A 21490-nucleotide genomic window follows, 5' to 3' on the forward strand; every position below is an offset into this window, starting at 1 on the left:
CAGATAACTGCGAGGCTGCCAGGTGACGGGAATGCCAATGCAATAGACACTTTGATAGGTACATGCATGTGGTCAGAAGGCAATAGCAGTCCCAGTCGTGAGGGTGCGGTGGGCAACTGGACCTGCCAAGTGAGCAGATCTTCAGGCCATTGCAACCGGGTCTGGATGGGAGCCCCACAGATCGACGTGAGTAGATTGCATGCTTACTGTTGGGCTCTTGAGCGGGTAACAGTTTACACGAAGACCAACTGGGCTTCCAAACCTCATCCATGGTTGTCTTTCTTGGCAAGCGCTGGGTCTACACTCACCTGATGGTAGTTTGCGGCGTCCATGTAACAACGATGGATAATTCCGTAAGCCTCAATCGCAGTGGCGCGGGTCCACAGTTCGATACCTTCCGATGTGACTTCTGACCACGCCCGACAGGCATGACAGGAGAGGCTTTCCATTGTAAGGAGCGCCCGCCGTCTAATCATGGGTGTCTGACCAAATGCGTGAGCACAAATGCCACTGTCGCGACAGAACCGCAGTCACCGCCAGGCCCAGGCGTCGGAAGGTTCCAAGCTTCCAAGACTGTTAAGCTCGTGACAAGCCGAGTGTCAGAAGGCTTTGACGAGGGTTGGCAGGAGGTCTTGGCTTCCAGAAAAGCGCCCGCCGCCAAGCAGTGACCCCAGGTGCGACGCAGGAGGAGCTCCGCTATACTGCCAAGCTCGACTCGACTTGCTTCTCGGTTGTAGAATTTCCCTTCACTTCGCCAGTGCAATTGCACGGAAGGAAGTCCAAAAGAAGCAGTTCGCTGTGAGCCGAAGCTTCAATTCCATGTTCAGTCGACCCGTCGTCTTGGAGAAGGTACGATACACGGTCATCGCGTGAAGCATCATTGTCCAGCATTGAACCCTGTGACTCTGAGCAAGGCTTGTCATTTATCGCAAGCGCGAACTGCCGACCGCTGGCGGCATTTCGTATGGAGGCTCGACCAGTCCAGTGACTGTAGTGTCTTGCGGCCCTTCGTTGCGCGTCCTTCAATGACAGGCGTGAGAGGCTGCGGGAAAGACTCCCGCAGAGTGTAGTATCAGCGACAGCATGCTGTATGGAGATGAAACGACCCTCCGCCGCCGGCACCTGCTCAGGCTTGACAATGGCTTGAAGAACACCAAGCATTCCTTTGCTCCTGTTGGCGGTGCTTATTGAAACATTGCCAAGCTCTTCCTCTATGCCGCTGTCTCGATCTCGTCTTGGCGTGCCAGTGTTTCAGAACATCTCGGAGAGCAGTCGGACTGAGTTCGGACCTCTTCGCAGAGAGTCTGGACTCTGGATGGTTCCATGGCAGTGGACATCGGCCCAGATCCTGGATCGAGCAAGTGAGCGGTCGTGAACGTGCTTCAGAAGCGTAGCAAAGGAGTGACGCGTACATGTGTGGCTGATCAATTCATCGGCAGGCCATATATCCGGGGACTTCAATGAGCGTCAGGTCTAGATACCCGTTAGACATCATGAGAATAAGCCGCATAGCAGTGAGAGAGCGAAAAAGTACATGTGATCGTGACGAAGAAAGAAGAAGTTGTCTTGCTGAACACCACATTCGTGCCTTCCCAAAAGAAGTTCATGTCTAAATTCGACTATTGCTACAGAGCGATCCCTTTGTCGCTCCTTCCCGTACCCCGACCACGATGCATGTTTTGAATACCCAGGCCTCCATCACTGTGGTGCGAGCTCAGGCGACTTCTAATCACTGTCGCTCAACACCAACGCATCCTCCGCCGTCGCTCCCGGTCCCGAACTCGTTGCCCGACTCCCTTGTGTACCCGGCGTCGCAGCAACCTCCTCCTCATCGGGCAACTCGGGGTAGAAGAGAGACGACTGCTGATACTGTCCGCCTTGCATATTGTACGGGAAGTCTGCCTCAGGAACATCCTCGTCGTCGTATTCTTCCTCTGAAACTTCTTCTTCATCTTCGTCGTATCCTTCAACGGCTTCGGCGGCTTCGGCGGCTGCTTCGTCAGCGGAATCTCGATCTTCATCTTCATCTTCTTCTGCTTCCTCGTCTTCGTCGTCGTAAAGGTCTTCTTCGGAATACTGAAGCGCGTTGGCAGAGTGCAGCCGACCATTCTGGTGTGGGTAATACGCCTGGCCTGCGGGAGGTGGCTGCTGGCTGGCGAGCTCGTCTTCGGACTCTTCGACCTCGTCGAAGTCGTCGGTGTCGTAGCCATGCTGAAGTCGGGTCGCAGATTGATGAACCTCGTTCTGCTGATGACCTTGCCAGCTTTTCGATGTAGTAGCCACCGGTTGAAGCTTGCCAACCGTAGCGGGGTGCTTCTTCGGTCGCTTCTGCGGGGAGATTGTCATGTTGAGATCTTCTTCCTCTTCCTCATCTTCCAATTCCTGCTGTGAAGGTCGATAGCTTCTATCCACATCTCCGCTTTTTCGACGCTTTTTGGCTGTGCCATTTGCCCCGGTCGCTTCCACTTCTTCCTCGGCCCGGTACCCATAACTACTCCTCTTGCTACTCGCCCTAGACGACGCCCGTTCCGACGGTGTGCCAATCGGCTTGTATGCCAGCCCCAACGCGCCTGACTTCCTGATCCGAGCTTCAACGCGCGACATAGCTTGCGGAGGAGGGGCTGGGCTGTACGCATGTCCTTGGATGTAGGAAAGACCATGAGGATCGGCGTGTCGTGCTTCGGGTGTGCTTCCTGCACTCGAGCGAAGCTTTTCTTCCACCTCCACCTCCTTCTCTAACTGCTTAGCCTGCTCTTTGAACCAAGTCGTATCGCTAGCCAGGTCCAACCTCGCCTGGCGAAGTTGTTGCAACAAGTCGTCGGCCGCTGGATCATACTTCGGGGCCGAATTGTCTGCGATGGCGCTCACCGTAGACGGAGACCTCGATACCGGCAGCAGTGGAGGTGAAGCAGCCGATGTAGACGTCGCAGCCGAGGTCACGCTCTCAGTGGTATGTCGAGGCCGGGTCGCGGCAACACGTCGCCGGTCTTGTGCCGAGTGATGGCAGCCGCGCGCTCTTCAAGGTCTTTCTGTCGCTTGGCTTCGACTTGGCGGGCTGTCTTGGGGACCAAAGGTGTGTCTGGATCAATGCCATTCGCCAGCAGTCGGAAGTAGTCGGTCTTGGTCTGATCTTGTCGTGATCGTCCAAGTGACTGTCGTAAATTGCTGCCACTTGTCGATCGATTGAGGCTGCTGCGACCAGAAAACGTCGAGTGCCGGAAGTCTTGTGGTTCCGCCTGAACTGTCTTGACTGGCAATGGAGGTGGTTGCATAGCCCCGAGCGTCTTGGACCGCTTATGATTTGCATGTGATGGCTTCGAGTGCTTCGGTGGCGTGTTAACGTCTTGTTCTGCTAGATCCTTCCTCTTACTACCTGCAAGTTGCTTCGGCTTTTGTGCCTCGTGCGCTCGCTTGGCAGCAGCATCGGCCTTGTTCTGCTTCTCGATTTCGGCTCGAAGGCGTTTGGTCTCTTCAGCGGCTTCCAGTATCGACTGCAGCTCCTTCTCGTTGCGTTGTTTCTTCTCGGCGTCCATTCTGACTGACTCTGCGAACAATTGTCGGCGCCGGTTGGCGTGTTTGTTCAGCTTCTTTTGCCAAGTGATGCTCCGCCAAATGGCAGCGTATTTGCGGAAGAGGTATTGAGCTTTCAGTCGTGCTTCAATAGATCAGTAATGTTATGAGTTGTGTTCTCGAGATGCACTCACCGATGGCTTCTTCGAACTGGTCCCGCTCGAATTTTCTGGTCTCCTCGCGAAGGATGGCAGGTAACGTAGCCTCGAGAAACTGGAAGATCAATCCGTAGCGCTGCGTGAAAGCAAGTCGGACCAATAGATCAATCTGATGTTGCCGATCTAGAGGCGGCTTTTGAGGCTTGGCGTGAGGCGTGAAGAGATCTGCGGTCGTCGATTTGGGTGAAGTGGCTGAGACGGCTCGAGGGTCAGGTGACTTGGATCTCACTTGTGATGGTGTCGAGAGAGCAACGTTTGGCGTCGAATCCTTTTGTGATGGGGCTGCTGTTACAGGTGGGGGAGCCGCTAAGGCCTTAGGTTGTGGACTCGATTTCGGAGTAGTCGACGAGAAGTTGAAAGCAGGTAGGCTTGCACCTGAGAATGGTACGTTCGGCACTGCAGATTTTGGTGCCTGAGTGCTCGATGATTCTGGTTGCGAGCTAGTAAACGAGAATGAGGGCTGAGAGGCTTTGCTCGTCGAGGTCGAATCGTTAGCTTTCGAGAATGAGAAAATGGGCTGGCTCGAAGGCGCAGGTTGTTGAAAGTTGAAGCTCGGTTGCGGTGGTGTGGAAGTCGGAAGGGATGTCGAAGTGAGTGCAGCGGGTACTGAAGAGGTTGTAAGCATTGATCGGTCGAAGTGAATGAGAATCGACAGTCACTTACCTTTGGGTTGAGTCGTTACGGGGGAGAATGAGAACGGTGCAGATTCTGTCGTAGTTTCAGGTTTGGTCGGTTGAGTGAAAAGTGGTTGCGATCCTGGAGTTGTGGTTGGCGTAGACGCAGACGGACCGAAGTTGAACCCCGTGAACAGAGGTTTCTGAGCATCCGGCTCAGGAGCAGGTGTCTGCGAAGTTGGTAACACAGAAGCTGCAGGCTGAGTAATCGAAGGCGTAGGAGTGCCGAAAGGGCTGCTCAGATTGAACGCAGGTGTCGTAGTTGTCGTCGAATTTGAGCCCGCATTGTTGTCCCTGAATGCGCCAAGACCCGAGTCTGCAATTACGGTCGATCCCGAAGTTCCCGTGGAGTTTGGTTTCGGGGCGCCGAATAGATTGTTCTCCGTATTGCTCGCACGCGGCTGCCCGAACTGACTGATGTGGTTCGGCACAGCTGCTTGGGCAGTTTGACCGAAAGGATTGTTCTCAGTGGTGCTGGCTCGCGTTGTACCAAACTTGGAGATAAAGTTCGGGGGCTCGGATTGTTTCTTGTCGTCCGCAGCCAGCGGTCCTGGTTCTGCTGAACTGGTGGCGAAACTTTGACCGAAGGAGAAGTAGTCGTTGGTGTCTGTCCCAACTTGTGCGTGAGTTGAGGCGTCGCATCTGTCGAGGTGCTAGAACCCTGCCCGAAGCTACCGGTGAAGCCCTGACTTGAAGGCTCTTGGGTTGTCTTGCCAAATCCTGCGTTGAGAGCTTGTCCGAATATTGTCGAGCCGAACGTGCTGGTCGTCGATGCTGCGGCGCCGGAGCCGAAAGGTGACGAAGCTGGCAAGGCGGACGTCCCAAACGACGACGAAGTCGTGAAGGACGTCGCCTGAGGATTGAGTGATCCGAATGTTGACGTCGTGCTCTGGCCAAATGTCGGCTTAGCCTCCGGAATGAACAGGCTTTCTCCATCGTCTTCCACCTCTGCAGGCTGGTCTTCCGTATCGTCCTGCTCGACCAAGCCTTGTCGGATCGCTTCGGCGGCGCCGAGATTGTTTATGATGGCCGGCAGGGTTCGTCGACAGCGCTTCTCCTCCACGAAAGTGTATGAGAAGGTGTGTTTCGACGGCAGGAGGGATTCTACACACGAGTCAGATTGGACTGTTCAGACGGCAAATTGGAGAAGAAAGGGAACGCACGATCAAGTGTAGAACCAGTGTACTTGGCAACATCAAGATAGGTCACATTTTGAGCATCGGTCTGGAATGACAGGCCAAAAGTGGCGCAGAAATCGACAGTCTGCTCGTCCGTATCAAAACCTAGGTATTCCGCCACGGCCTCCAGTGTCCAGTCTCTTGACTTCTGCTGTTGCGAGGCGGGTGCAGACTTTGCCGATCTGAGCAAGCACGTCAGCGCAACGAAGCGTACTTGGTTGAAGTACATCTCTGCGACGCAAGCCAGATGGTACCCGACGGCTCCTGAGTTCATGATGGTCCAAAAGTTGCCAGAGTTGTTGCGTGCGACCGGAGACGGGGCCAAAGGCCTGAGTGGACCCTGATCGAAGAGTGTGTCGCCTGCGGCTTGGTAGAGTCGTAGTGCTGTTTGGACCCGAGCATCTGCGATGAGATGAGGTGGCCAGCTCTGGATTCGGTCTTCTAAGTCGGGAAACTGTCCTTGAATGGCCATTATGATGTGGTAGGCGCGGAATTCTGCCTCATTTGGAAAGTCGATCTGGTTTCGATGATCGTCATAGTAGAATAGCAGCGATAGCAGGGTGTTGTTGAGCTGCTCGCGGTCTTGGAAGACGTCGAAGTTCTCATCATCTCGGAGGTTGCCTGGATTTGAGAGCTGGTGGAGGGACAGAATGTGGAAGCGAGCAATGCGCTCGAAGCACTCCACGGCCGTTCTGACGTCTTCGTCCTTTGAGACTTGCTGGATGGAGAAGTCGTTGCGGATTGCTCTCGTTCGATCCCATACAAACTTGTGCACGACCGCGAGTCTCTCAGGCCCTCCGATCAGGCTGTCAATGAGGTAGTCTAGCGTTCTTCGCAGAGTCGCAGGTGTGCGAATGTCGGAAGGGATTTGTTCGTCGTCTCCGGCGGCTGATCGGCGGAAGCGCTTGACCATGATCTCCTCCGAAGCGACCTGTTTTCCATCATTGTTGGTAGTCTAGCCGATCTTCATCAGTATGTCTCTTATGTTGTGCTGTCCATGGCGCCTACCTTCTCAGATCGATCGACCATGAACTGGACCATTCTCTCCACACGCTCAAACTGCGGACACATCTCTTCACAGGTGCCTACCGGCGTGATGGCTTGGTCGAGTGTTGTCTTCTTGTCAGGATCGGCCAGGAAGCCCATGCGTATTGCTTCTTTCCGCTCCTCCTCTCGAAGATTTTTGAGCTATAATCCGGGAAAGCCCGCCGTTAGAATATGGTATTTTCCTGCAGCAAACATCGAAGTCAGCCGACTGGCGGAGGGATTGGACGTACTTGGGTGTATCTCTGGGTGACATCGCCCGACACGGAGGTCGCGTCGAAGGAGCCCATCGGTGCGGGAGAAGAGCCTCGTGTGTTCGCTGGCGGGTCGTTGGTGGCTGGTGTGTTTAAGGATCGCGTCAGATTGCCTCGTCCTCTTCCACGGGTTGTGGTTGTGCCTCGAGGCGCACCTCGTCCTTTGCAGTCGGTCAGTCGTTGTCCATCCCGAATTGAGATGAGTTGCGCACCTCTTCCGCCCGCTGTTCCAGCATTTTCGGCGTTTCGCGCAACAGTGCCTGTGCGCAGTTGCTGGAGTAGGCCCTGTCCACTGCTGCCTCCACGTGTGACTCGAGTCGAGCCACGCGCAGCAGTAGCTTGTCGTCCACGAGAGGCGCCACGGCTGTTGAAGGCTGACGGCGTCCCACCTCGCGATCCTCTAGCAGGATTTCCGCCGCGACCGCGGGGAGCGAGGGCAGACATTGCCGCCTATAGTTTGTATCAACATTGGAGGTTGATTCACGTGAAGCGCATCGGCGTGGTCGACCAGGATTTGTTTCTGGTTGGCAGTACGTTCTGTGTGTAATGTGAACCGTGGGTGCGTCGGAGGTTCTGTGGAGGAAGATGTGTCTAGGCAGGAGAAGTGATGACAGAAGAGCAGAGTTCAAAGATCGAGGAAGCCAAAGGTACTATGGGCAGCCTACTCCACCAAAATGGGATATCATCTCCGGTGCCAAGAGATTCCTCTAGTTGCAAGATCATTCACTTCAAGCTCAGTTGCAGTCACGTCGCCCACAGTCTACAGCGAGGAATCTGTTTGGAATGATTGGGACTGGTATCGCCTTTGTCTATCTTGTTATTCTGTCCTGTCGACGCGACCTCATTTCCGGCCATCGTCGCGAGGCGCGCTCTCTTCCTTGGGTCGCCGCGAAGCAGAGCGGAAAGTCCCCCTGCCTCGCTCATGTCAGCCCTCAACGCGCCGTCTCGCCGACTTTTTTGATCGTTTCGTTCGTCTTGTGGTAGTCGTTACCGCCGATTGCGACTCCAGGCGCCCCAAGTATTCATCACCCCATTCCGACTCCCCGGTAAAGACCAAATCAAATAAATCAGTAGGTCATTCGACAGCTGAGTGTTCTCTGTCGCTTATCCCGGAATTCGTGTATGTCTCTTTTCTCCCATCATCCACTCCTTCTCTCGCTCTTTTCCACGTCTTGGATCACACGCCCATGCCTTTCACCTCTTGCTTCCTCCCAAAGCTCCCGCCCATTAATTCAACCACTCCATCGCTATCCCCTCGCGCGACATGGCTTCTCGATTCCAATGTCGATCGCGGCAGACTTTTTCTGAGGCGTACTTTGAGCCTCGTAAACAAAAGGTAAAGCAAATAAGCAAGGTACTTTGTAAATGTTCAAAACTGGATATGCGCAAATTCCAAAAGCAGATAACGATATAGCAACCCGAAATATGTGTGCGTTGGCGCTTTTGCATGTGTCGTGTGTATTTGTACAGGTTTGATGGTGGAATGAGGTGTATTAGACGCGGTCTTGGCATTTTTCCGCGCCCATGGCATATGTATGACGGCCTCTGATGTTGAGTGAAACGAGGCTACCTGGTGGTGATTTGTCGGACGTCGACGAGAGCCGAGGAGATGGTGCCCCGGGAGCTGTGTCCAAGATCGTATATTGCGAAGCAGTGAAGACCACATCCTTAGGAGGCAGAGCTGGAACTGGGCATTGGCTATTGAAGAGCCCTCCAGAACCGACACTTCACGATATGGTGACAGCTGACGTCTGATGACGCCAGCAAACTCGGGATCCCAGCAGAGCAGGAGATTTGTCGAAGACTGCTGCTGAGGCTCGAACAGTCGCTTGGTCGAACAATTGGCAATCGGCAGCTGGGTCGCAGATTAGGTCAAGGTCCCCGTTTTGCCGATAGCTGCGGAAGCTGCTGTTGCTCACGCCGTCGACCATGTCCACAGAGGAAACTTCGGTTTCGGAAGCCCAACACCGTGAAAAGCAATAAGCGGCCTCCCAGTTCTCAATCTTAACTAGAGCTTGATGTTCAGCTCGGAAAATACAGATCATGTGCGGCGACTGCAGCTGCAGCAGCCATCTGCTGGTGATGCTGCGCATCCATCAGTCCCACCTGATGGTGATGGGAAGCACTGCTCATCGTTCGCGTTGGAATTGGTCGGCTCATGCCATGGTGTGGAATGCCGACGCTGTGCAAGAATGGTGTTGGCGTTGACGCAGGGTGATGCGGAAATTGTTGTGCGTAGTGGGCCGGATGATGCATCGGCAGATGATGAGATTCACCCGGGAGCAGAGTAGTGGCACTCAAGGCATATCAATCGATGAGCTACCGTCCGTCAGGGAGGAAAGCGCGACTTCTGCCATGCGGAAGGTCTGGTTCGGTATAGGTGTGGCGCATTGGGCACCGTTGAAGGTGTACTCGACGGGTAGGAAATCATTGGGTGACGAGTTCGGTCCGCCGCTGATAGCGTCGCCATTGGGCCAGCTTTGCATGAGCATCATCTCCTGTTGTTGCTGCAGATCACGGCGACTGTATTGCTTCTGACGCATACTACCTGCATGGTGTGTTGCATGGCGGCCGACTTTTGAGGCATTCTTGAAGCCATACAGGTTCTGAGTATCGACAGTTAATGCTGGGTGGCTCTGAGATGAGGTCATAGGCATGAAGGCTGAGCGGTTGACCATCTGCTGCTGGATGTCGAAGGCTGCCTGTTGATCAGCCATTTGTTTGTCATCTTCGTCCATCATCGGGATGAAATCCAGATCCTCGCTTGGGGCGACTTGGAGGCTGTCATGATTGATCACAGGCTTGATATCATGGCCAGATCGAGCCGAAGACTGTGTGATCTGACGGATCTGATCTTCAGGAGAAGGTGCGATTGGAGGTTCCTCCGAGGCAGGAGTGACTATGACCTGTTCATCGGCATCGGCTTCAACTTCGTCGGCTTCTGGTTCGCTGTTCTTCTTGCTCTTGTTCTCGGTCTCATAGTCGCTGACTAGAATGGTGGCACTAGGATCTGGACATGTCAGCAAACGGTTATAATCAACCTCCATCAATACCCACCAATGTACATGTTGCCACTGTTGTACTCTTCCAGCTGATCACGGACGGAGATTATTTCTTGGACGATGGCCCATTTATCTTCCTTGAAGTCTCCTTTCTTTTCTTCAAGAGCGGCCAGGAGCTCGACAGCACGAATGTATACAGGCTCATCTGAGGAGGCTCTGATCTGCCTCTGCGGAGTGTTGATGATCAGGTGAACGAGTAGCTTGGTCCGCTCTATCGGGAAGATCAGTCAATGTCCTCGAAGACGAAAAAGGTCTCACCTGTCTTATCAATATGGTCCGGCTCCTTGTGCTTGACACTGTAAGAATGTCAGCCAGCCACTGCACAAATCAGGAAGCACGTATCATGTGGCCAGTATGGTGGCTTTGTTCGATTAGCGTCAGCAATGGAATCCCGCGGCACGTTGCCATTGTATGGATGGGTTGATTGCTATGAACGAGTCAGAACAGCGTACTTCTAGACTGGCATCTCTCCAGACACTAGACCTACCTTCTTGGGGTGGATCTTCTTGATCCATACTTTGGCCATGGTGCGGCAACCAATCTGTTGGACAGCTTTGAAAGCTGCAGCGAACCAGCGCTCCTGGGCCGTCTCGTCACTGATGGATAATGCCATCTTTCGAAGTCCAGATAGCTGTTGCTCGGCTTGCATGGCAGAGTCGTTGATGAAGTATGACGATTGCATGTAGCCGTCCATATCAAGCTGGTGTCGACGTTTGACGGACTTGCGAGGATATGGCTTTGCTTGATCCTCTCGTGGTCGGGTCTCAACCGACTGGGTGGTGGACGACTTGCGTGGTTTCGGGCGCTTTGTTGAAGCCAGGTCTAGTCTTGTCAGCATATTCCTGTCGGTGGTCACGAAGGGCTCCGCTCACCATCCTGAAGGAACGCTTTGACGTAGTGGTTGAACCTGCCTCTGGCCTCCGGATCTAGGATGTGCGTTCTGTACTCCTTCATGTTTTTGCTCGACTTAAGCACAGCCCTTCCCTCATCATCAAGACAGATGGCAACATAATGAGAATAATCATCGGGCCTCATCTCAGGCTGACGCTTCTGTAGCACTGTTTAGTAGGGACACGAGCAATATGTTATGTAAACCACCAACCTCAGCGGAGCGTTTAGTCCTTGGTCGTAGTTGGAGAGGGTTCATGATATCGAAAGGATCAGGGTCTCCATGCTTCATGGAGTGAGACGATGGCAACATGGTACCATGTAGAGTCATTGCCAACTTGATCGTACGTCGGCAAGTATATGCTCAGTCTGGGTAGCATAGGGAGTGCTTGGAGGGCGTATAGTTGTTGGAATAGGTGCTGGAAAACATTTCCGTTAGCAAATAGGCTATCGACAATGTGGAAGTGAGTGGGTATTCGAATGCCCGGAGCGAGCCTTCCTAGGCGCAAAGTCCCGGGCGAGGGCATCCCCCGGCTTGGCCAGGTGGACACCCAAAGGGTCGCATCACCCTCTGACTGGCCTTTTGGGCTCCGATTCACTGTTCAAGATTTGCGGCAGTCCAAGTAGTTCAACCCAGCAAAATCTAGTCGCAGATTGAGTTCAGAGAGCCGTTGTGTAAGTCAACGTACCTGAATAGATCCAGTTTTCTCCTTCGCTTTTGCGGAGTTTGGGTGTTCCTTCCAGCTCGCTCGTCGACGAAAATCCTCAATGTGGATGGTGCTCAACAAACAAAAGCAGACGCGATCGGGCAAAAGCCTCCTAGCAACGCATACAAAAACAGAAAATGCAAAAAATCAAGACAGGGCCGACCAGTTTATGACTGGATTTTTCCGCTAACGACTCTCCTCTAGCATGCACTCATCGAGAGCTCAGGATGTTTCCGTAGTGGAAGTTGTCCAGTGGGAGATGGACGGAAGCGGGAGGACGAGGTGGTGGAAAGAAGGCAAGAACTGTTGCTCGCAGGTAGACACCCTCAGGATGGTGGGAGCGTGCGTCCAGAGCAAACAAACTTGTCTGAGGCAAAATCGCCCTCCCAGAGAGACGATGATGCTTGCTCGTGGAGATGGATCGGCTGTGTATTGGCCCGTGAGGCAAGTGGTCTCGATCAGTGGTCCTAGGGCGACGAGATTGGCGATAACAGCAGCAACTGATTGCTGTGCAGTTAGTTTAGAGAATGGATACGGGAGGCGGCGGATCGTAGTTAAGACTACTGCGGTCGTAACAGCAGCCCTCCCAAGGTATTGGGCAAGGTAGATTGACGAGGAGTATTTCTGTGGTTCCGAGGGTCCCATTCAGACTACCGCCATGTATATCGGGATAGAGACTGGCACGGGTGCAGGCCAACTCCAGTCGTAATCTGAAGCACCGCCCATGTTGCACAGTCCTTCGGAGTACTATCGTCTTGGGTGGTCTTGGGTTCTCGACAAGGTGAGGGGTGGGATAGCTGCAGGAGGGGCCAATCGACTCTGGGGTAGTGCAAGTCGGTGAGGACAAGGATCAGGCCGTTTCCTGGGCCGCCAGAAGTAGTCGTGTCGCGCACTAAGTCTTATTGAGACCACTCAGAAGTGGCGAGTCTCGGATAGTGATCCCAGGATAGAACCAAGAGGAGGTAACAGAAGAGTCGATCTGGATTGAAGAAAGACTCCCTCTCGGTGTATGCATCGCTATAATGAAGCACTCCGTAGGGCGCCGCTGGTATGCTTAGCAAGTTGGATCCGAGAAAAACGAGAGGAAATGCACCCGGCGGTGCTGAGGCAATCGAGCCTGGTGAGATAGTCTGCCATGACTACTGCGCGACTGCAAGCATCAGCACCAATCAAACGCAGGCTGGGCACGGGGAAGAGCACGCAGTCTTCCGATGGTTTGTGGCCAGCTGCAAAACAGCATGGTCCCCCGGCGTTTGTGTAACCGAATTTCTACTGGCTTGGAAAAGTAGTACTGCAATGCCTATGAAGGAAGAGGGATCAGTGCGCGGAGCTATTGCAGGAATACAACAGGCAGGCACGTGGGAGCTCACCGTAAACAAGGAACGGCCCAGCGCGAAGAGGCCCGCTCCGTCAGGTGAAGAAATCAGCATCTTTAAACAGAGGTGAATGATGGAGTCCGGTCAGCATGTCGTGCATAGACCAAGCAGTCAATTGGAAATCCGACGGATTCGTTGGCTCCTATCAGCACCGTTGCTTGTTGTAGGGTTTGCCAGGATGAGGCGAGATCTCCAGCAACAGTCCGGAACTTGAACGAAGTGGGTCAAAGTGGCTTGGAGTCTTTTAGATCCGAATCGTGTGGTGTTGTCTTAGCACGGTTTGTACCTGCTAGGGTCCGGCAGTCGTCCTGTAAGCCGTGCCTGTCAACGATGTAGGTACCTGGCAACGTAGGCGAAATCCTGTAGTCGATGTCGATATCAAACATCTCGCCTCGATGCCGGTCTAGGATAGTTCTAGAATAGACCTTCACTTAGCACTATTCTGCTACACGGATACGAATCTCGTAAGCGCATGTGTTGGCTCGAGTGAGTGTAGTGAGCCATGTGCTGAGCTACGCTGAAGCAAAGTCTGAGGCAGTCGCACACAGCTCCCAATCCTTCAACTGAAGAAGGACCCATCTCGTGGGGGTCGCGACCTGCAGAATATTCTGGCCGCCAATCTCGAGGGCCAGGAGAGAAAGTCAAGCTCGAGTATCGTCGATCCACATCGGAAGCACACAAGCTGCTGTGCGACGATTCGATCTCCTCCGAGTGTAGCCATAAACATGCTTAGACCAGCGAGCAAGGTATAAAGGTGGTACAAGATCAGAGAAAGATTCGCGGAGGCTCTGACGAGCAGGGGTAATCGCAAACGCTGCAAGTCATTGACCGAAGTTTCGGCGCGCAGATGGCATCATGCGGTACTTCAGGAGTCTTCGGAGACTGAGCATAGCACAGCATGGCGCCGTGGCTTTTGACAAAACCATGGTGTCGGGACTGCTCCAACTCTGAGTGATATCCGATGTCGAAGCCATCGCAGAAGTGGCCTACCTGGGACTTGTCATAGCGACACTATGCAGTTGCCCAGCACTTTCTGAGAACTTCAATATTGTCATCGATGGTGTTGCAAGGACTGGAGTCGCCATTTGTCACATTCACCACGTGCTGCCAAAGTATACATCCAGACGTCAGGGGTCAAAAGGTTCTCTGGCAAGGGTAAGACAGGTTCGGCTTCCGTATGTACAGCTACCACTCTGCCGGTAGCACTCTGTATCTCCATGCCTCTATTGGGCTTCTCGTGAGATGGAAGCGATAATGCTTCGGCCCCTGAAGGGTTAAGAAGGATAAAAGCCTCCTTTTGCCTGTCCAGCACTATCCCATATTTCTCAATGGCCGCTGACTCCAGCTTCCGATTTGACACAGTGGCTGAGGCAACGGCACCGAAGAACGGTGATCTCGCACGTCGTCCACGTAAAAAGCAGGACGACAAGTCCTGGCCTGTCATTCTGTGCCACCACTTCCCGCGTCAGAACACCCTGTCTGTATCGCGCGGAGGTGAAGCCAACCTGAGTAGGACGTCCGCTCAGACCCAGCTACTCGGTTTTACGATCCACGAGCGAGACACAGACCCGATCGACCGGTTCCTTGAGGCTCACTGCATATCTTGATCGAGCCTTCAGGCATGACCATTGCCGAAGTTATCGAGCAGGCCCGCCTCGCGCACAAGTTCGTAGAACAGACCCCTCCGTGCAATCAGCGCTCGAGGTGTGTCAAATTCAGCTACCTTACCCTGCTGAAGCACCACGATCCGATCCGAGTCCAGAATAGTATTGATCCGGTGAGCAATAGTGATGATTGTCCTGTTCTCAAACATTGTGTTCCTGAGTGTGGCTTGCAGCATAGTATCCGTTTCGACGTCCACTGCCGCCGTGGCTTCGTCCAACACCAGAATGTTGCTTGGTGTCAGAAGAGCTCGTGCGAGTGACACCAATTGCCGTTGACCTTGGCTTAGGTTCGAGCCTGTCATAGCAGTCAGCATTTCGTGCTCTGCACTTTTGGTGGGGGTTGACTTACCGCCTTCATTGACCTTAGCGTCGAGCCCACCTTCCATGCTTGACACATGTTCTTTGAGGCGGGCGTGATCTAGGACACTCCAAAGCTCAGTGTCATCGTGGACATGACGAGGGTCCAGGTTGTCTCGGATACTGCCCTCAAATAACGCAGCATCCTGAGGTATGATTGCAAGCCTCCTCCGAAGGTCCAGCAATCCAATTGTGGAGGTGTTGAGCTGATCGATGCTACAGTCTGATTAGCAAGGTGACATTTGGCCTTAGATTCTGGAGCACATACCTGATGTTCCCGGAGATTGGTTCGATGATTCGGAACAGTGCAAGTGTGAGCGACGATTTCCCCGCCCCTGTGCGACCAACAACCCCAATCTTCTCCTTTGCGTTGATGCTCAAGGATATGTCCTTGAGCACCGGATCAAGACCCTCCCGGTATCGGGTTGAGTAATTCTTGATTGAGATCTGGCCGTTCGCTGGCCAGCCGATGTTAGGCCGCTTCTTGAAGATGACGTCCTGCGCTTCGCTTGGAAGATTCGCGTACTCCAGAACTCGCTCCACAGAGACAATGTTCGTCTCAACCTCGACTGTCTGCCGGACTATCCAATTCAGGGATGCCGTAATTTGCAGGGCATAAGACATTGCAAGGCCCACCGTGCCGGCTGAAAGCCCACTGCCGGTAGTTACGGAGACGATCGCGAAGATTGCCGAAGATAAGATGATGATCGAGCCGATGAACTCAAGACGGACTGCCAGCCATCTATTGGCACTCACAGAAGGGAAATAAGCCCGAAGGTTGGCATCCATTCGCCACTCATTCTCGAGGATGAAACGAGCTTGTTGTCGGTACGCTCGGATGGTGGCCACACCGCCCAGCGATTCTTGGAAGTGGGCAAAGATCGGGCTGCGGCTGACGCTGTCCAGGCGTTTGAGCTCTCTCGACGTACGAAGATAGTATTTCTGATAGACGACGTAGATCGCTCCCAGTGGGATGACCATGACGAGGAAGACGGGAGTCGAGAAGGTAATGACGCCGATCGTGAAGAATGCTCGGCTGGAGTTCACAAAAAGCATGTTGAAAGTCCGCGCGATCACTTCATCGACCCTATAGATATCGCTTGAAAAGCGGTTTAGGATGCGGCCAACTGGTGTAGTGTCGAAGAAGCTCATCGGAGAGCGGAATATGGCATAAGCCATACGATCGTGTAGCTTTCGGGATGCTTCAATCGAGCAGAAGATCCAAAGAAGTAGCGTCTGGATGACCACCAGAGCAGCACCACCGATACCGAACGCAAAGTAGATGCCGATGTACTTGCCAACATGCGGATTTGTTCCTGTACGTTCATTTTCCTCAGACCACTCCCGAAGCCAGAAACTTCCACCTATTTGTGCCGTCTGAGCAGCAAGCAAAGCGACGAAATAGACGCCGACAGCGATGAGATTGCTTTCTTTGGCGTAACTTGTGTAGACAGACCATTTGACCTTGCCCTGCTCCTGAGTTTCCTTGGTCTGTTTACTTTTCAAGCCAGCCTCTTCGTCGGTGACGCCGATAGGACCGTGGAAGGATGCTGTGGAAGCTCGCCGCAACGTCGCGCGACTTGTCTTGCGTCCAAAGTTCGATGGCCTGGAAGGTCCGGTGCGGAGGGGAGCAAGACCACCAATTTCTTGACGGGCTTCTTCAGCTTCTTCGGGATCGAGTTCGTCGTGTATTGCCGTAGAGTCATCGCTTTCCATGCCTTCAATACTAGGACTCTTGTCTTCCGAAGTATCTTCGCGCTGATCCTCATTGGTCGCAGATTTGATGATGTTGGCTACTTCACCACGCATTGCCATCAGCTGCTGGTACGTACCCTTCTCAAGGACTGTCTGGTCACGAAGAAGGTATACATAGTCTGACTCCTTGAGCACGTTGATAGCATTGGTTGCGAGGATGCGCACCTTCCCGCTGAGTAGCCCATTCGCTCCCAGGACGTTGTTAATCAAGTGACGCCCAACATGCTGGTCGACAGCAGAAAGCACATCGTCCAGTAAATATACATCTGCCCTGGCGTACACAGCTCTAGCTAAGGTGAGGCGTGCTTTTTGTCCGCCTGAGAGAGATATTCCCCTTTCTCCGACTTCCGTTTGGTCGCCATCAGGTAGCTGCCTAAAGTCGTCGTGTAAAGCACACGCATTGACAGTCTGATTGTAGAAGTGCGGGTCCCAACGATGACCGAAGGTAATGTTGTCTTTGACACTGGCGTTCATCACCCACGGCTGTTGCGCGACATACGCGATCCTACCGCGTACCACGACCTCGCCGTTCAGTTTCCATAAGTCTCCGAGAATTGACTGCAGTATCGATGACTTGCCAGATCCCACCCGACCAACGATGCAGGTCAGCTCGCCCTTGTTTGCCTTGAAGTTGATGTTTTGCAGAACGTTCTTGGCTTGGTTCTTGTCCCATGTGAAGCTTGCCTCCTTGATGCTGACCGACTCATCGCCGCTGCGCTCGCTCGGCTCATCGATGAAACGTACAGCATTTTCTTGAAGCTCATCAGTGGTCAGGAACTCAGTCAACCGGCCCACAGCCACCGACGCCTCGACGATACTAGTAATGACCATGGGCAGGACAGTCAATGGAAAAGTGAGCAAATTGAACAGCGTCAGGGCCGGGAACACGAGATCCGTCGTCAGAGGCCGATTCTCCACTAGGACAAACACCGCGAAAGTCGAGCATGAGACGAAGAAGGGTGTACTAGACCAGGTGAATGTTGCGAATGACTGCGCCGCACCAATCTTCCGCAGGTTGTTGAGCTCTTGTTCGTTCCTGACATGGCTGAGCTTGTCCATGAATGCCGAGCCCCACGCGTACAGCTTGATGCTCTTCATATTGTTCAGGATCTCGGTCATCAACCTTGCACGACTGTCCTTGTACTTCATCTGGGAGAGCTGCAGCTTCTTCATGAATCGAGCAATGAAGCCATTGATAGGAACCATAAGCACCATGGCTGCCACCCCGGCGAAGCACGATACGCCAACCAATTGATAGAGTGAGAGCATGCAGAGAGTAATCTGGAATGGTGCAGACCACAATTGCTGTCCCCATTGAGCCAAGTCCGACAATCGTTGCTGATCAACGCTCATGTAGGTCACGATGTCGCCGGTCGATTTTGTCGCTCGTGACTCGTTGGAGAGTTTAAGCGATTTCCCATAGATCATTGCTGTCAGAGATGCCTTGATCCGCATACCGGTTTCGAACGCTCGCTGAAAGTATTGGTGAAGTGCAGCAGTCTGGGATACCGAGGTGACAAACATGGCCAGCGCGATTGCGACACCTCTGACAGCAGGCTCTGGCTCGTTGCCGTCTCTGTAGGACTCTACAAAGGTGATCAGAAGCCTGAGTAGCTGAGGCTGAACGAACGCCAGACAATCGCTGATCGTCTTGATGATAGCTCCACGTAGGTAAGGACCACCAAAAGCTTGTCCGAGTGCGAACCACAGATTTGGCTTCTTTCGTTCCAGCTGACGATTCCATGCCTCCTGAAGCATATCGCCCGTAGCTTTGGTCGTATCCCTCGACCGCAGATTCCACAAGTCATCGGCGGTCAAGAAGTTCTTGTAGCCAAAACGCATCAGTGGAGTCATCCAGGCGAAGGTGAGGAGCGAGAACACGTCCGCATATTCAACTGGACATTCATCTTCAGCTCCAAGTGCGTCGTATACGCTCTTCTTCTTCGGTACAAGATATTCCAGAATGAACTCGATGATCCCAAAACCCAAACTTGTGGTGAAGACAACAAAGTATGGCAGCCGGACCTCGTAGACTTCTCTTGAAACCAGAGATCTGAGCTTGACGCCATGAGCTATGATGAAGAACACCCAGTAGAACAGCACGACACCGTTCGGATTTCTAGACCTCCAATGCTCGTGATACTGTATAGCGAAGATGAAGCCCAGCGATACCAGCAGGAGGACTGTGGTATAGAACCGAATGTCTTTCATCCATATCCCAGGAAGCTGCTCTATCTGTAGAGCAGCTTGCAAAGCTGTCGTCAAGGCGATGACGCCGACGACACATAGCTTCGTGTAGAAGTGCCAGTTCTTCGGAACCTCTTGTGGGATGCGCTTCTTGAACAAGTACCACAGTGCGGCACTTCCACATAATATGCCCCATACTGCGACGAACAGAAGCCATAGATCGAGGAAACACGGCGTGAAGTCGTATCGAAGGTCACTTATAGGGCCCCAACCCTCTGGATTTCTGCAGAAGGCTCATGGTGGTGGTGGTGCTTCGCGACGGCGAATACGTCAAGAAGCTCAGCAGGCCGCAGGCTTGTGGTTGCCAGTGGTATCTGTACCTCTCCCATGCTCCGTATCAGGCACCCCTACAGTTACCAAGTGTCCCAAGCATGCGATCACGTCAAGCTATGGGAAGGAGGCGCAATGAGGCGACAAAGACCGCGCGGTGCATTGACGACAATACTACGCCGGCGCAAGCAGAAAGTTCGATCGTTGGAGAAACGGTGGGGCTTATGACTAAGCCTAAACCCGATAACTCCAGGCGCAAGTTCCGTTCATCGCGTTGAGCTGTGTCTCCGTTGCTCGAGAGTCACTTACAGGTACGCATACATTGCATTTGCAGATTTGTCTTCACTTATCCAGGTAGTCTCGGGAGTGAATCTGAAGTGATCGATAACTGATCTGATCGCGATGAAAGCACGACTGATTAAGCTCTATCTACCCACGCCCCACCAGGTCAGTCGAGCCAGCCCAGTCGAGTCTTCTCGCACGAGACTGGCGACATGACATTGTGCTGCATGCAATCCAATTCTGAAGACGTCCATCATACGCTAGGTAGGTTGAAGAAGTACTCACGCGGACGTATAGTCTCCATGGCCTCAGACCCATCTGCTAGCCGCTCACCAGACGGGTAAGTCACATAGCCTGGACCGGCATACCATGCCAGCTCCTCATCCCCATGAGGGACATCGATGTGCTCGCAGAACCGATCAGCAGTCGTGTTCACTGCATCAGTTGCATCCTCTGACCCGATCCAAGCACTCTCCAGCCGTCCCTTGTCGTTGTCAGGATTGTTGGTGTAGGACCATGGCCAACGCACGAAATCCAACCTGAGTCTGCCAGGCGTGACACCGAACGCCAGGCCATGTAGCTTTACGCGCTGTTCACGCGGTATCAGATCGCCGCATGTCTCAACCACCGACAAGGAGTCTTCATTGTAGGTCAGCCCTCCCACTTCAAGAGCTTGCACACATTCAAGCACCTGTGCAAGTAAGTTATAAGCTTCGTGACCACCAGATGCTCTAGCGCGGTCGACCAGCTGCAACAGACGCCTGCGTTGTCCACGACGTCGACAGCCCAGCCCGGCCTGGCCCACGAGCTCTCGCAGACTATTGTCAATGCCAAATTTGTAATGTTGGACATTTGCAGTCTTTTCTGTTACCGTGTTCGTATCCAAGGCCGCTTCGAAGGCGTCAGCGACAGCATCGATGACCTCAAGGTCACTTCTCGGCAGGTGTGACGACGGCAGACGCTTGTTGTTGAATTGTCCAATTTTGATGTTGGCGAAGAGGTAGGAAGTATTTCCATAAGACTCGACCAAGCGCTCAACCTCCAGCAAAGCCATACCAGCTGCTGCATGAAGAGTGCACCCGCCGATCGCATCACATGTAGGTCTAATCTGGCCGAAGGATACGTACCATTGCTCCAGCAGGTAATACGGAAGCTTGCGGCCTCTTTGAGCTTGCAAAGCTAGCGTCTGAACAATGGGTTCAAGAAGTGATCGTGCGTCGTCGATGTTCCTCATCGGCACCGCATGGTCGTCTGACAAGTCGGGCGGCTCAAAAATTGCCTGCCTCAAAAGCGGGACAGGATCAAGAAGATGACATTGTCGATTCTGTTGCCTTCTCACAAGATCCCTGAGGTTCAACGAATCTCGACCGGGAAGTTCAATCAATGTCTGCTGCGTCCTGAGTGTCTGCCGGTGAGCACGCCGACTCATGAACCTCGAGAGCTGAGACTGGATGATCGCATGCCCTATTAGTGCCGACAGCGGCACGGAATCGTAGTGCCTGTTGATCCACGCCACGGATTTGCGACCCTGAGCTAAGGCAAACTCCTGCAGCTTTCGATTCTTGGTCTCCAGTGCTTCGTGGTAGGCTCCAACGGCAATAAGGTCGTGGGCGATGGTCGGGTACGAGTCAGCGAGTTGGAGTACGAGTTGTGTCCAGAAAATATAATCGTTGTAACCGCTAAATTGCTTGGCGGTTCTGTATTGGTAGTAAGACAACGAACGTGTTTCTGACGGCGACAATCGCGAGACCATTGTCGAAGAAGGCGCATCAACAACTCGCTCTCTGCCTGCGTTGCCATAAACAGCAGCATGTGCCCTCACCTTTGCTCGACGTAAAGCTTTGGCTCGTCTGGAGTTCCGCTGACCGGGGTCTTCCTCCACGAATTCCAGCATTCCTTCGGGTTCGTCTCGAAAGACTTGCAGCCTGATCGCAACGGCGTGAGAGTAGGGACACGAACGGAAGAACCTCCATGAGATCAAAAAGGGCCTGACACTCTCAGCTC

At 53.3% G+C, this 21490-nt stretch overlaps 3 protein-coding genes across 3 annotated transcripts; all 3 read right to left on the minus strand.

The window, feature by feature from the left end:
* Positions 1 to 1725: 1725 nt before the first annotated feature.
* On the minus strand, positions 1726 to 7322 carry AB675_76 (SAC3 family protein 1; the record flags this gene model as incomplete). Its single annotated transcript, XM_018148089.1, has 9 exons — positions 1726 to 2881; positions 2941 to 3655; positions 3705 to 4334; positions 4392 to 5018; positions 5063 to 5506; positions 5566 to 6535; positions 6589 to 6768; positions 6858 to 7039; positions 7091 to 7322. The coding sequence occupies 9 exons, from the start codon at positions 7320 to 7322 to the stop codon at positions 1726 to 1728; spliced, it is 5136 nt and encodes a 1711-aa protein (XP_017997632.1).
* Positions 7323 to 9175: 1853 nt separating this feature from the next.
* On the minus strand, positions 9176 to 11120 carry AB675_77 (uncharacterized protein; the record flags this gene model as incomplete). The annotated part of the gene is made up of 7 exons (XM_018148195.1): positions 9176 to 9888; positions 9936 to 10151; positions 10199 to 10236; positions 10279 to 10367; positions 10428 to 10762; positions 10813 to 10990; positions 11043 to 11120. 7 exons carry the CDS (start codon positions 11118 to 11120, stop codon positions 9176 to 9178), a joined length of 1647 nt encoding a protein of 548 aa, XP_017997725.1.
* Positions 11121 to 14526: 3406 nt separating this feature from the next.
* Positions 14527 to 21239, minus strand: AB675_78 (Metal resistance protein YCF1; the record flags this gene model as incomplete). Its single annotated transcript, XM_018148304.1, has 4 exons — positions 14527 to 14870; positions 14925 to 15148; positions 15201 to 19149; positions 19772 to 21239. The coding sequence occupies 4 exons, from the start codon at positions 21237 to 21239 to the stop codon at positions 14527 to 14529; spliced, it is 5985 nt and encodes a 1994-aa protein (XP_017997738.1).
* Between the last annotated feature and the right edge of the window lie 251 nt (positions 21240 to 21490).

Source organism: Cyphellophora attinorum (assembly GCF_001299255.1).
Source record: "Cyphellophora attinorum strain CBS 131958 chromosome Unknown Contig22, whole genome shotgun sequence".
NCBI classification, from domain to species: domain Eukaryota; kingdom Fungi; phylum Ascomycota; class Eurotiomycetes; order Chaetothyriales; family Cyphellophoraceae; genus Cyphellophora; species Cyphellophora attinorum.